The sequence below is a fragment of the Callithrix jacchus genome, chromosome 12 (assembly GCF_049354715.1).
Source record: "Callithrix jacchus isolate 240 chromosome 12, calJac240_pri, whole genome shotgun sequence".
Classification (NCBI taxonomy): domain Eukaryota; kingdom Metazoa; phylum Chordata; class Mammalia; order Primates; family Cebidae; genus Callithrix; species Callithrix jacchus.
In genome coordinates, this window is record NC_133513.1 from 20,273,487 (window position 1) to 20,288,138 (window position 14,652).

At 40.1% G+C, this 14,652-nt stretch overlaps 1 protein-coding gene across 3 annotated transcripts in view; it reads right to left on the bottom strand.

The window, feature by feature from the left end:
- SMG1 (SMG1 nonsense mediated mRNA decay associated PI3K related kinase) overlaps positions 1-14,652 on the bottom strand; it is a 113,712-nt gene that overhangs the window by 22,926 nt on the left and 76,134 nt on the right. For all 3 annotated transcript variants that reach the window (XM_078344780.1, XM_002755938.7, XM_078344781.1), the window contains 13 exons: positions 14,444-14,598; positions 12,324-12,546; positions 9,240-9,486; positions 8,593-8,822; positions 6,742-6,990; positions 5,215-5,353; positions 5,021-5,130; positions 4,680-4,898; positions 3,927-4,117; positions 3,038-3,210; positions 2,610-2,889; positions 1,870-2,142; positions 1,172-1,406 (listed from right to left, as the gene is read on the bottom strand). In XM_078344780.1, coding sequence (XP_078200906.1) covers positions 1,172-1,406; positions 1,870-2,142; positions 2,610-2,889; positions 3,038-3,210; positions 3,927-4,117; positions 4,680-4,898; positions 5,021-5,130; positions 5,215-5,353; positions 6,742-6,990; positions 8,593-8,822; positions 9,240-9,486; positions 12,324-12,546; positions 14,444-14,598 — 2,724 coding nt within the window. The remainder of the gene's footprint in view (positions 1-1,171; positions 1,407-1,869; positions 2,143-2,609; positions 2,890-3,037; positions 3,211-3,926; positions 4,118-4,679; positions 4,899-5,020; positions 5,131-5,214; positions 5,354-6,741; positions 6,991-8,592; positions 8,823-9,239; positions 9,487-12,323; positions 12,547-14,443; positions 14,599-14,652) is intronic.

Genomic DNA, 14,652 nt, shown 5'->3' on the forward strand with positions numbered 1-14,652 from the left:
CTGTTTTATAGTCATGTGAAAATTTTCAGGAACTATCTCAAATGACTTTAAAAAGTTGTCAGGGCCGGGCGCAGTGGCTCACGCCTATAATCCCAGCACTTTGGAAGGCTGAGGTGGGTGGATCACAAGGTCAAGAGAGCGAGACCATTCTGGTAAACATGGTGAAACCCCCTCTACTAAAACAACAAAAAAATTAGCTGGGCATGGTGGTGCACGCCTGTAGTCCCAGCTACTCGGGAGGCTGAGGCAGGAGAATCGCTTGAACCCAGGAGGCGGAGGTTGCGGTGAGCCAAAATAGTGCCATTGCACTCCAGCCTTGGTAACAAGAGTAAACTCCATCTCAAAAAATAAATAAAATAAAATAAAAAGTTGTCATATAATTAAACATTCCTAGAATGACATACCTTAAGAACAAAAGAAACTGCCCAAAAGTACATAATATTGCTAATTTTTAGAAATCATATTTTTGATAGTGACATTCGTATTGTTATTCTCTTTTTGGTGTGGTTATAAGTGGCTTCTATGCCCAAAAAAAAAGCTCTATCAAGGTATAATTTGCATATAATAAACTGCATGTTTAAAACATATTTGGTATACTTTAGTACTTGCATATGATCTTGAAACTCACCAAAATCAAGAAAGTCAGCATATCCATTACCCTACAAGTTTCTTCCTGATGCTTTTTACTCTCTCTTACTCATGCTTCTCCATACCACCTCCCTCATCTCCAAGTAAACACTTAATCTGCTTTTTCTCACATTATACATTCTCCATTTACAGGAGTAGGGATGTTTAGCTTTCTTTGCTCAGCATAATAATTGTGAGAGTCATAGATGTGGCTGTATGTTTCAAGGGGTCGTTCACTTTTATTGCTGAGTATTCCATTATATGGATGTACCATATTTTATTTGTCCATTCACTTGTTGATGAACATTTGACTTGATTGCAAATTTGACTATTACAAATGAAGCTGCTATAAAAATTCAAAAAAACAAGTATCAACTGTAACCAAATTATGGCTATACATCTCACAATGATCTTTCTTTTAAATGACTGCTTCAACAACATTCAAAGGGGGAAGTCAAATTGCTTCCCTGGATTAAAGAGACGAGGAAAACTATTCAATTTCTAAAACAAACTTATAATATTAAGATAAATTGTAAGTGTTCACCTGAAGTGAGGTGTACACTCCATTGGCTAAGTGAACTGTCTCAGACGCTTCCAAGGGGTTTGGGATGTCTAAGTCCTGTGGCACCAGGTGGCACTGCTTCAGTAACTGAACCAAGCAGGTGACGTTTCCACTCATACTGCAGAGTTCTTCCAAGAACCAGGCTCCGTCCCGAGAAGTCAGATCAACCAGCTGTTCTCCAGCACTTGATGCTGCACCTTCCATCATCAGGTTACGCCTACAAGAGATAAATATCTGTATGGTGAAGCTTAAATGTATACACAAAACAAGGTAACTGACCCAGTCGAGGGCTCATGCCTATAATCCCAGCACTTTGGAAGACCAAGGCAGGTGGATGACTTCAGGCCAAGAGTTCAAGACCAGCCTGGCCAACATGGCAAAACCCTATCTCTATCAAAAAATACAAAAATTAGCCAGGTGTGGTGGCATACACCTGTAATCTCAGCTAGTAGGGAGGCTGAGGTTGCAGTGAGCCGAGATTGTGACACTGAACTCCAGCCTGGATGACAGAGTGAGACCTTGTCTCAAAAAATAAAAAATAAAACCCAAAGACAATTACAATCTGAAAAGAAAGCAAGCAGCTGTAACACTGAGCAAGACTAAGGAAAGTAAAAAACATTTTAGGTTTGGGTTTAAAAATAAGACACAGGAAATGTCTTATTTTTAAGTTGCTAACCCACCTTGTAAGGGTACAAAGGGCAGAAATAATGACACTTGCTAGACTCAAAGATCCTTCTTCTCCATTCTCATGAAGGAAAACTTTAATGCAACGTTCAATTTCTTTCAACTGGTCTTCACAAACTGGAACAGTGACGGCTTCTTGTTTCAGGCGTTCCACTTGTCTAATAAGCCTGCTGTTGATGTCTGCTGCATACCGCTGCAGGGTCATTTCAGTGGCAGTGATGAACTGACATACTGTTGGGGGTGGCTGGGGAGCATACTGCATTTCATATCTATTTTAAAAAAAAAAAAGAGGTGCTTGTTTGTAACACAACCACCCCCAACATACACAAGAATATTGCATTTAATCCTGATACACACCTTGAAGAGTAGAAATCATCATTTACATTTTACAGATAAAAATGTCTCAAGAGCTTAAGCAATTTCCTAAGAAGACTTGTTGGTGAGTGTGACAGAATCAACATTTGAGGCCAGGCACCGTGGCTCATACTTGAAATCCTAGTACTTTGGGAGGCCGAGGCAGGAGGATCACTTGAGCTCAGGAGTCGAGACCAGCCTGGGCAACATGGCGAAACTCCATCTCTACAAAAATATAAAACTTGTTGGGGCATGGTGGTCCCAGCTACTTGGGAAGCTGAGACTCCTGGATCACCTGAGCCCAGGGAGGCTGACGCTACAGAATACAACTTTGCTCCCACTCCCAAAAGGAAATAAAGAAAATTAAGCACTATCAACTTACTTCCTATAAAGTTCTTGACAACGCTCTACTGTGGTGTTACATATGAGCTCTTCCATCCAGGTCTTCCACTGTTCAATTCGATGTTTCTGAAATATGGCCTTTGGATACTGCAGAGCCACGGTTGCATAGTGATGCAGTTGTTCCAGACAGCCACGGAGCACTGACCGCCTCTGCTGCAGGAGAGCACCAACCTCCCCCTCCAGTTGCTCGCACTGGCTAATCAAGTGGGCCTGGCCAGCATTCTGCAAGAAGGCTGTTGCTGGCACGTAACTTGGAGGACCTTTTGGTAAAAGACAATATTAATCACAGTAAAACAGTGTTAAGTCAGCTATTATTGAAAGCTAACACAAACCAGAATCCTACACAAAAACACAATACTAATAAAATTCATAGTTTCACATGTGAACCTAAAATAAGTCAACCCATACCAAGGTCCATTTGTGTGCTTATCTCTTGAAGCAAGCTTGCAAGCTGTGTTGCTTCTAAATTATTGAATGCAGCCTGATAATGTGTTATCCATTGTTCAAATTCATTCAGCTTCACCTGGATTGCTTCCTGAACAGCTCTTTGCTGAGTCTGCAGTTGGGTGTGTTCAGAATACCTATTCACGAGGACACAAACGAAACCAAAAGATTACTTGCTGTTTTTCTTACACATACTCTCCTAACCTCAAATGTGTTCACACATAGACTGTCCAGTAAGCTCCTTTCCATGTTGAGGGCTCTGCTCAAATGGTCCTTACTTCTCTGTTTTTTTCCTGACCCTGTGATTCCCTCAACTATGCTCACAACATTATAATTTAAACTACTAAGTTTTGGGATCCTTGAAGGTTAGAGACTGATGCTTGACAGATCCTTGTAATCTGAAAGCTTCATGCAATGCTTGACACTTTCATATTCAACTACCCTTTATTGAGCACCTGCTGTGTATAAGGTTCTTTCAGTTCATCATCCTATTTGATACTTAACTCAGTGAGATAGATGAAGTAGCTGCCACTTTACAAATGAATAAGGACTCAGATACAGTAACTGTAATGAGAAAACCAAAACCCAGATTTTCTGATTCCAAGTTTTGTGTTCTAACCACAACACCCACTTGTCTCCCATAATTAGTCATCCAAACATTTAAGTTAAATATAATAAAAGCAGAACATTTCAGTGAATTTTTGTTTACTAACTTTGAAGTTGCAGTCACTAAGACAGCTTTTATCATTTATGTGAGTTGTGACAATTCTAATCCATATTGATTTTTAAACAAATATGAAAATCCTACTTAATGGAATGTATTTCAAAGTAAGAATTCAACACTATTTTAAACCTGTGTTGCAGAGTATGAGAAGGATGATCCACCCCTTCAGCTCCTTCTAGAAACTCTATTTCCTCCAGTAATTTGCCCTGCAGTTTTTCCACATCCGTCAGTTGCTCTTGCAAGCTTAGGTATTCATCTAAGCTACTGTCCAGCTTGGGAAGCACAACCAGCATCTCATCTCTATTCTTAAACCAGTTCACCTGTAAAAAGATACTACGATTAGAAAGACTCTGACAGGGCCAACTGCGAGACATGTCAGTGTCAGAAGAATATTTTGCACATCCTACTTAGATCTCTACAAAATCCCAAAGGAGTGATGTGTACAAAGATAATTAATGTGTACAAGTTTACATAGGCAGAAACTGATAGGCTCAATCCTGTAATACCATGTATTAATTTAATAGTTGTCAATGTCACCCAGAACAAGATTGGCATCCCTGGCTACCAGATGGGGAAACAAAGCTATCCAATTAAAGAACACTTACAGTCATCACTGGTAAACACATTTCAATAATTAAGAAATATACTTTTTCAAATCATGAACCCACCTCCTAGGAGTGTGGAATGTAACTGTGTGTGTTCCGGTAGGAGAACTGCCTAACAAAAAGACGACATCAAATTCCCATATTTAACTGCCATTTCAATATTATACACTAGTCTTGCCCAGAAAAATTAGAGAAACCATTTGACTCAACATTTTGATGAGCATGTTTACTCTATTAACAAAAAGAAGACAATGACTTATTCCATCCCTGACTTCACCTTAATCTCAGCTACTCTAGAAGAAAACAGGCTTCGGGTGATCTCTCGCTCCATCTCTCTCTTGCTCTGCTTGCTCTCGGCCTGCTGGCCGCCTCCACCATAAACGGCACCAGCAAACCCAGCCTCGCCTCCTGCAGTCCAGTCCACCAGGGGGTCGTACACAAAGGCCTCTAGCAGCGTCAGCAGGGTCTCTCTGCCACGCCGCATAATGTGTAAAACCTGTTTTCAGGAGAGTTTTAAAAGTAAGGTCTGCCACAAGTTTCATCACTGAAGTGTTTTTCATTCCACAGGTTTTGTTCATTTAACAAGTACACTAAAAGGTAGAAGAGAAAACAGCATACCTGCTCACATGAAAGCCTAAATACACCTTCTACTCCAGTTACACCCAGTGCTGTTTCAATGTTTTGTGTCATTCGAAAAGGTACTTTCTCAGGAACTCTAAGGCTTTTACCTTGAAAAGAAAAATCATTATATTTTTGCCCTTTCAACAAAAAACATTTGACCCTCACAAATGTAAAGTACACTTTTATTTTACCTTTTTCAAAGCAAACATTGTAATCTATGTGAACAACTTCTCCAGTTGTCATGTCTATGAGAACATTATCCAGATGTCTGTCTCCAAGGCCAATTATGTATCCAACCATAGACATGACTGCAGTAGATCTTGCATAAGACTACAGGAAAAGAAATGCGGGCAGTAGGTGAAACACCATTAGGAAATTCCCCTCAAACATGGACGAACATAAAATTTACAAAACACCAAAAACCTACTCCCTTATTTTAAAATAAATCAACAAATAAAAAGCATTCCTCAAGGTGGCTGCACGACTACTATATAACACTGCACACCTGATTGGTCCTAGTGAATTCACTATCAGGATGATGCATTTAAAAAAAGAGAGAGAATTTTCTTCATCCTTCCTGTTTGTCACTTTCTAAATTTTTTATTCTCCTTTTCTTTTTGAGACAGAGTTTTGCTGGTCACCCAGGCTGGAGTGCAGTGATGTAATCTCAGCTCACTGCAAACCCCCGCCTTCCAGGTTCAAGCTCTCCTGCCTCAGCCTCCCGGGCAGCTGGGATGACAGGGGCCTGCCACTACGCCTGACTAATTCCCCCCCCCCCAGTAGAGACAGGGTTTCACCATGTTGGGCAGGCTGGTCTCATACTCCTGACCTCAGGTGATCCACCCACTTTGGCCTCCCAAAGTGCTGGGATTACAGGCGCAAGCCACCACACCTGGTCTCCTTCTTTTTTAAAATTTAAATATTGATTTTTATTTAAAAATATTTTTCCCTTTCAACTTTTATTTTAGGCTTAGAGGAACATGTATATGTCACTGGGGTTTGCTGCACACATTATTCTATCACCTAGGCAGTGAACAGGTATTTTTTCCATCCTCACCCTCCTCCTGCCCTCCAGCCTCAAATAGGCCCCAGTGTCTGTTGTTCCCTTCTTTGTGTCCATGTGTGCTCAATGTTTAGCTTCCACTTATAAGTGAGGACATGCAATATTCAGTTTTCTGCTCCTATGTTAATTTGCTTAGAATCTCCTTTTTTTTTTTTTTTTTGGACAGAGTTTCACTCGTTACCCAGACTGGAGTACAATGACATGATCTCCGCTCACCGCAACCTCCACCTCCTGGGTTCAAGCAGTTCTCCTGCCTCAGCCTCCTGAGTAGCTGGGACTATAGGCGCGCACCACTATGCCCAGCTAATTTTTGTATATTTAGTAGAGACGGGGTTTCACCATGTTGACCAGAATGGTCTCGATCTCTTGACCTCGTGATCCACCCGCCTCGGCCTCCCAAAGTGCTAGGATTATAGGCATGAGCTACCGTGCCTGGCAGGATCTCCTTTTCATTTCATTCTTAACTCTTTCCCTATCCTGCCCTCAGACACAGTCACGTTCATGCCTTTATAACTGTAATATTAGCCTCAAATATGGATCTCAAACTACCAAGTCTGGAGAGACAGAGGAAGGAAAGGAAAGACGACAAACTAGACAGATAAGAAGGGTAGCAGGCCAAAGAAATACTGAGTATAGTTTAAAACAAAGCACATACCTGCGTAACTCTCCACCATTCATCAGGTGTTGTACAAGATGACCAGAGCTCTTTGGCAAGGAGATTTGGGGGTGTGGCCTCCATTAACTCTTCTAATACTGCCTTCATTACATGAAGAGGCCAATCCCGACGGGACACATCCAGGCTAAGCCCAACTGTTTTCAAAGCAGGGCCAATTTTACTGTAATAAAGTTCACTGGGACGAGGTACAATTCCAGGATTCTGAGGAGTCTGGTAGGAATCTTGGGCCTTAAGAAAAAAAAATTTTCTTTAAAGAAAACATCAATTTTATATAAGGAAAAAGAGTACCTTTTTTATGTAGAGTAGAATTTTTAAAAATGATTTTTCAGTAGCATTCACTAGTTACCCAGCTAAATATAACCTATTAATACAAAATAGCTAATTCTTCCGGCCTGTGGTTCTTATATTTATATCTTTCTTTTAATTAGGCCCATTCACTTTATTGAAAAAACTGGTCTTCTGTTCAATTTTCTTGGTGTTTAATTCAAAACTAAACACTCAAGTTACATTCTTCTTTATAATACAGAATTCAGTTTTAAAATAGTTCATAATTTATGCACATACTTCACTCTTCACACACGACTTAATCATTAATATAAAATTAACAATAAAAATTCAAAAACACATTACATAAGAATTTAGATAGCCCTTCTCTAATTACTATTTTGAAATTATCCTTCAATAACAGTTCCATAGTCTCCCGGGCCTAGGTTTAAAACTTGACTCCTTTCAAACTCTTAATTTTTCCCCCTACATACCATAATCAGAAGCATTTTCTTTAGCTAGATGTGAGATCCTAAAGCTAAGACTGTATAAAATTTATCTTAATATCCTAAGAGCTTAGTGCTGTTCCTGGCATATATCAAGCACTCAGACACATGGCTAAAACATATCCTAAATTAAACTCCTAGTCTAAATCAAAGCATAAAATTCACAGGTACAAAATAGAATGCCATGGTGATTAACTCCAAATTTAAAGTTGCTTCTTATTTACATATATTAAAGAACCTGGGTTTTAAAGCTATTATTTACAAATTTAATTTAAAAGAATGGTAAACCCAATAAAAACGTTAAGATGTAAAGTATCAGGAGTTACTGAGTGATTAACAACCACATGTTGCCCCTTTCCTATTTGTCTTGATAAACTCAATGCCATCATTTTTGCCTCTTAAAACTACTTTTAGCTGGGCGTGGTGGCTCTTGCCCATAATCCCAGCACTTTAGGAGGCTGAGGTGGGAGGAACGCTTGAGCAGGAGTTCAAGGCTGCAATGAGCTATGATGCACGCTAGCCTGGACAACAGAGCAAGACCCTCTCCCTTTAAAAAACAAAAAAAGCAACAAAATTTATTTTATAAAAGGTATCCCAAGGCCAGGCTAGGTGTCTCATGTCTGTAATCCCAGCATTCTGGGAGGCCAAAAAGAGTGGATCACTTAAGGCCAGGAGTTCAAAACCAACCTGGGCAATGTAGCAAAATCCCATCTCTACCAAAAATACAAAAATTAGCCAGGTGTGGTTGTCCACCCCACCCCCCCGGAGAGTCCCAGTTACTCAGGAGACTGCCACTTAAAGCGGTTTAAGTGGCAGGAGAACCGCTTAAACCTGGGAAGCAGAGTTTGCAGTGACCCAAGATCACACCACTGCACTCCTGCCAGGGCAAAAGAGCAAGACTGTCTCAAAAAAAAGCACCTAAAAAACACTGCTCTAAGGACCTCAAGTCTTTTCCTTCTTTAATGCTTATAAACATGCAAAAATGGTCTAGTAAGCTTAGAAGTATTTCACATAATAATAACAGTATAGGCTAATATACTGTGTGCATAATTTAATCAACCTTTTGTGCTTGTAAGGCAGCTTCCCGTTGTTGCCATCGTTTGTAAAGACCAAATAAGGGTGTGGCTCCATCCACCCACTGGATTAGTCCTGATCTTGTTCCTAGTGGTGTTACAGAATAATGTCGAGCATGGAACCGGGGTGTTTCCTGGCGATTAATTGTAGCAAACATGGTATTCACAATAGATAAGAACTGCATTATTCTCTCATCCAGATGTAAATCCTCCAGTCCTATGAAAACAAAATTAAAATAGCTAGAGTAGGTGATTAAATGAGGTTGTGAGATTACCACTCCTCTGTAGTATTGCAACTAGCAACGGGAGTCAAAAACTGACAGTCCGTGAGGCATAATGAGAGCATTAAAGAATTCTATTCTGTGACAAGATATTGGCAGTATATATTAGCATTATTAGCTGTACCTCACTTGTCCTGCTTGTACAAGTTCATACACAAAGTAGGGGTTGAAATCTTTCTGCAGAGCATCCAACCACTGCCCTTCAAAGGCACATAAGATACAGGGCACTGCAGGCTAATAATGACATACAGAAATTCACCCAAAATAATCTCCTACCATATACACCCACACTCACACAAAGCATTAGTAAGACTAATACTCTTCTGAAAAATGGAGGAAGTCTTAAATCCTACCTTTGAAAAGATAAGGATAGCTCTTCCCATCTGATCCAAGAAAGAGAAGTTTCTTTGGCTTGGTTTTAGTTGGTAAGATTGTGATGGTTCCACCCACACTATGGATTGTGACAGTGTCTCTGGCTGAGACTTCCCCAGGAAGAGCAATTTCAGTGTTAGTCATGGCAGCCAACCACGGACTGATTTCTTCAAGACGCAAGATGTAACTTGCACGTTTCTGTGCTCTCTGTTGCAAACTTAGCATTATCTGTATACATAAGATGGGAGAAACAAATTTACATCATAATTAGAACACTTATTTTCTTCCACATTCAATCTGGCATAAAAGTAAATTATAGGCCAGGAGTGGCAGCTCACGCCTATAATCCCAGAACTTTGGGAGGCCAAGGCAGGCGGATCACCTGAGTTCAGGAGTTTGAGACGAGCCTGGGCAACATGGCGAAACTCCATCTCTATAAAGAATACAAAATTAGTCAGCAAAGTGGCTTGTGCCTGTAGTCCCAGCTACTTGGGAAGCTGGGTCAGGAGAGGAGGATCGCATGGGACCGGGAGGCAGAGGTTGCAGTAAGCCAAGGTTATGCCACTGCACTCCAACCTGTGTGACAGAGGGAGACCCTGTCTCAAAAGCAACAACAAAAGTAAATTTGAAAACCCATACAACTATCTGTTGTTCTTATTTTTTAATTTAACTCAGTACTGGAATCTGGGCCATCCTGGATGGGTAAACACTGGTGGCTGATGTACATAGGATTCCCACTTTGTTAAGACTCTTTCTTCTCCTCTGTCCAAACAAGCAATGAAATTACAGGAGACAGAAGGAAAACACTGCTATTATCACCCAGTTCGGGGCTATTAGCAACTAGTAATAATTCCCCAATGTTGAGCTATGTATGAACAATGCCAAAACAAATCGATCCATTCTTTGCAACAGGTACAGCTAGCAGTTGGCTGGCTGTCAGGTAGACAAACACTTAAAAAGTCACCCACGAAGTTAACGTTAAATTATAAGAAAAATGAGGCTCTATATACTCTTATCAAACTGGAGGAGAGGAAATTTGGTGGATTTCTAAGACACTTAACAAAACTGAAGAAAAGACAAAGACAACAACTTTTTTTTTTTTCCTGGAGATGGAGTCTCGCTCTGTCACCCAGGCTGGAGCGCAGTGGCACAATCTTGGCTCCTGGGTTCAAGTGATTCTCCTGCCTTAGCCTCCCGAACAGCTGGGACTATTGGTGCATGCCACCACGCCCAGCTAATTTTTTGCATTTTTAGTAGAGACAGGGTTTCACCACATTGGCCAGGCTCTTCTCGAACTCCTGACCTCGTGATCCACCCACCTTGGCCTCCATAAGTGCTGGGATTAAAGGCATGAGCCACTGCACCTGGCCATAAGAACGTTTTTAACAAAGAAGTAACCATTTAGAGGTCTGACCATTTGAAGTATGCAGAAAAGCCCCATAATACTTTCTAATAATCACAGGAAATAGCCTGTATGTACACTTGTGTTGTTACATGCACCAAAGTCCATAATATACACCCAAATTAACATATTCTGGACTCCGCTTTCATGTGAAACAACGTAAAGCAATCTTTAGCAACCTTTGTTCATAAAAAGAAAAAAACGAATTGGAAACACCCCAAGTGCCCAGTGACAAAAGAATAAACTGTGGTATTTTCACGTAACAGATCATTGTTCACACACACACTCACACACACACACACACACACACACACACACACACACAGTTCACAAAGTATTCATTCCTCCTATATCCTCTTTTCTAACTTGTTTACTGAAAGGGAAATAAAGAAACAAGAAACCTGTCTTAGAACCCAAGGAAACTCAGGCCAGGTGTGGTGGCTCAAGCCTGTAATCCCAGCACTTTGGGAGGCGGAGGTGGGCAGATCACTTGAGGCCAAGAGTTGGAGACTAGCCTGGCCAACATAGTGAAGTCCTGCCTCTACTAAAAATACAAAAATTAGCCAGGCATGGTGGCGTGTGCCTGTAATCTCAGCTACATGGGAGGCTGAGGCAGAAGAATCCCTTCAACATGGAAGGCAGAGGTTGAAGTAAGCCAAGATCCCGCTACTGCACTCCAGCTTAGGCGATAGAGCAAGATTCAGTCTGAATGTCAGATATAGGTGATGGGGATCACACTGCCATGTGTGTACCTATGCAACAATCTTGCATGTTCTTCATATGTACCCCAAAACCTAAAATAAAATTTTAAAAAAACCACTCCTCCCCTCCCATACACACACACCCTCTGAAACTCGGATTTTGGCAAGACCACATAATAAACTTCATCCTTCATGTTAGTTTTCTTTCCTGTACTTCTAGCTATTTTCTCTGAATTTAACACTTTGCATATAAGAAAGCTGGCTGCACTTTTTGTTTCTACATGTATCTTTTAATAGCTTTCTCATTGCTCAAGTTCAGTAAGAAATCAGCTAGGAGCAATAAAGGTAAAGGAGGGAGGGAGAAGGAAAAGCTAGAGCTACAAAGTAATAAGCTCCCTCAACTAATGGTGTTATTTGCTAGAAAAGATAAAGACCAAAGAGAATATAGAATTAAGAAAAACCAAAATATAAAAGGTAAGGATTCTCAAATATGTGAATACACTAATCATCCCACACAGCATATGCGGAATTGATTCCAGAACAACTACTTGTAAAAATGTATGTTGTTATAGGTGACATTTTATCTGTTAGAAATATTGAATGCTCTCCTCGTGAAAAACTACATAGGCACAAGATTAAGCTTCTTATCTTTTATAAGGTGAATAAGCAGGCAGCCAATATTTAGCTCAGGGTCATAGACCCTTCCCTTGGCTAATTTCTTCACGTGTTGTTCACCGGTGTGAAACTTCCACACATGAAAGATTAGGCACCTTTGCCCACTGATTTCCAAATTCTTAAACAAAAACACTTTTTTCTATATTCCTTATAAGCAACTGGCCACAGGCTGCCTTCTACAGGTTTATAAAATCTCTTACGTTCGAAGTAAGGAGTCCACTTATTTAAATTTCATTATCTCATGGGAACTGTGCCGTTTCAGTAGCACGCCTGGGATTATTCTATACCTCTTTAAATGGAATCCAGCTGCTCCCAGGCTTTGCAGGGTTGGATGGGGTCTTCAATTTTTCCAGGGCATTTTCAATGGCATCACCATAGTTATCCTGAAACCATTTCTCATGAGGTGTTTCTGCAGGAGCTGCTGTGATACTCCTCACGTGCTCCAAAGCAAATACAATGGGCTTCATCAAAGCTGTATGCTTCTCCCGCATGATTGCAATTTTCTCTTCTCTGACCAAGAAGAAATTTTTATTCAAAAACTTACTGTACATTAAAGTTTTACACAAACATGGAACAATTGAAATATATCAACTCTTAAACAGCACCAAGAAATAAGTCTAAATAAAGCAATAACATGTTCACAAAGTAAATTACTAACAAAGAATTTTTTTTTTTTTGAGACAGAGTCTTGTTCTGTTGCCAGACTGGAGTACAGTGGTGTGATTTTGGCTCACTACAACCTCCGCCCGCCTCAGCCTCCTGAGTAGCTGGGACTACAGGCGCACACCACCAGGCTCGGCTAATTTTTTGTATTTTAGTAGAGATGGGGTTTCACTATGTTGGCCAGGATGGTCTTGATCTCCTGACTTTGTGATCTGCCTGCCTCTGAAAGTGCTGGGATTACAGGCATAAGCCACCACACCCAACCAAAAATTGTTTAAAAAAAAAATGCAGCTCTTAAAAGAGGCAGCTCCTCTATTCAATGAATTAAATGACACAGGGAAAACAGGATACACACATGCAAAAGAAAGAAGCAATAACTCAAAATGGATCAAAGACCTAAACTTAAAAGTTAAAACTACAAAACACTTAGAAGAAAACATAAGGGAAAGGTTTCATGATACCAGATTTGGCAATGATTCCTTGGATATGGCACCAAAAGCACAGAGTAAATTGAGCTACATCAAAATCAAAACTTTTATCAATCAAAAAATACTATATACTATGAAGAGAATGAAAAGACAACCCACAGAATGGTAGCAAATATTTGCAAATCATGTATCTGATAAGGGTCAGTATCCAGAACACATAGAGAACTCCTACAATTCAACAATTAAAAAAAAAAACAAAAACCCCAATTAAAAAATGGGCAAAGGATTTGTAATGACATTTCTCCAAAGATATGCCAGTGACCAATAAAACACATGAAAGGATGCTCAACATCACTAGTCATTAGGAAAATGCAAATCAAAACCACAAGGAGATACCACTTCACATCCACCAACCATAACAGCTACTGTGAAAGAGAGAGAAAGAGAGAGAGAAAGAGAGAGAGAGAGAGAGAGAGAGAGAGAGAAAGAAAGAAAAAGAGAGAAGAAAGGGAGAAAGAGAAAGCGAGAGAGAAAGAAAGAAAGAGAGAGAGAAAGAGAGAGAGAGAAAGAAAAGAAAAGAAGTATTTGCAAGATTAGGAAAAAGTAGAACCCTCATGCATGACTAGGATTGTAAAATGGTGCAGCAACTATGGAAAAGTTTATCAGTTCCTCAGTAAGTTACACGTAGAATTGCCATATCATCCAACAAATCCACTGGATCATCCACAAAACATACACAAAATTCACATAAAATTATACAAAGCTGGGACTCAAATAGATGCTTGTACACTAATGTTCACAGCAGCATCGTTCAGAGCTAAAATGTAGAAGCAACTTAGCTGTCCAAAAACAGATGAACAAAATGTGGTATAACCATACAATGTTATTCAGCCATGAAAAAAATGAAACTCTATCATGTGCTACAACACAATGAACCTTGAGGCCTTTATTCTGAGTATAAAAAGCCAGACACAAACGAATGGATACAGTATGATTCTACTTTTATGAGGTAGCTAAAATAGGCAAATTCAGAGAGATGGCAAGTAGAATAGAGGTGACTAGGAACTTAGGTAAGGCGGAAATGAAGAGATAATCTTTAATGAGTACAGAGCTTCTTCTGTTTAAAATAATGAGTAAGTTCTGGAAATGGACCATGGTGGTGACTGTAAAATATAGTGAATGTATTTAATGCTACTGAATTGCACCCTTAAAAATGATTAAAATAGTAAATTTTATGTTATTTATACTTTGATACATTAAAAAAAAAAAAAAAAGAGGCAGCTTCACCATCTCAGGCCGAGTGTATGGAAACATACTTGCGTAAGGTGTTGTTGTTCTGGACTCTTTTCACCTCATCTTCGAGCTGCTGAATTCGTCTCAGGACGTACATGTGTTGTTGCAGCAAAACTCCTAGCCAGAGCTCATCCCAGAGCACAGTGACCCTGCGCAGTTCAGCCACGAGCATCTGAACCTGCATACACAGCACACCCAAACAGCTCATCTATAAGTCTACGCAAAGCACAGC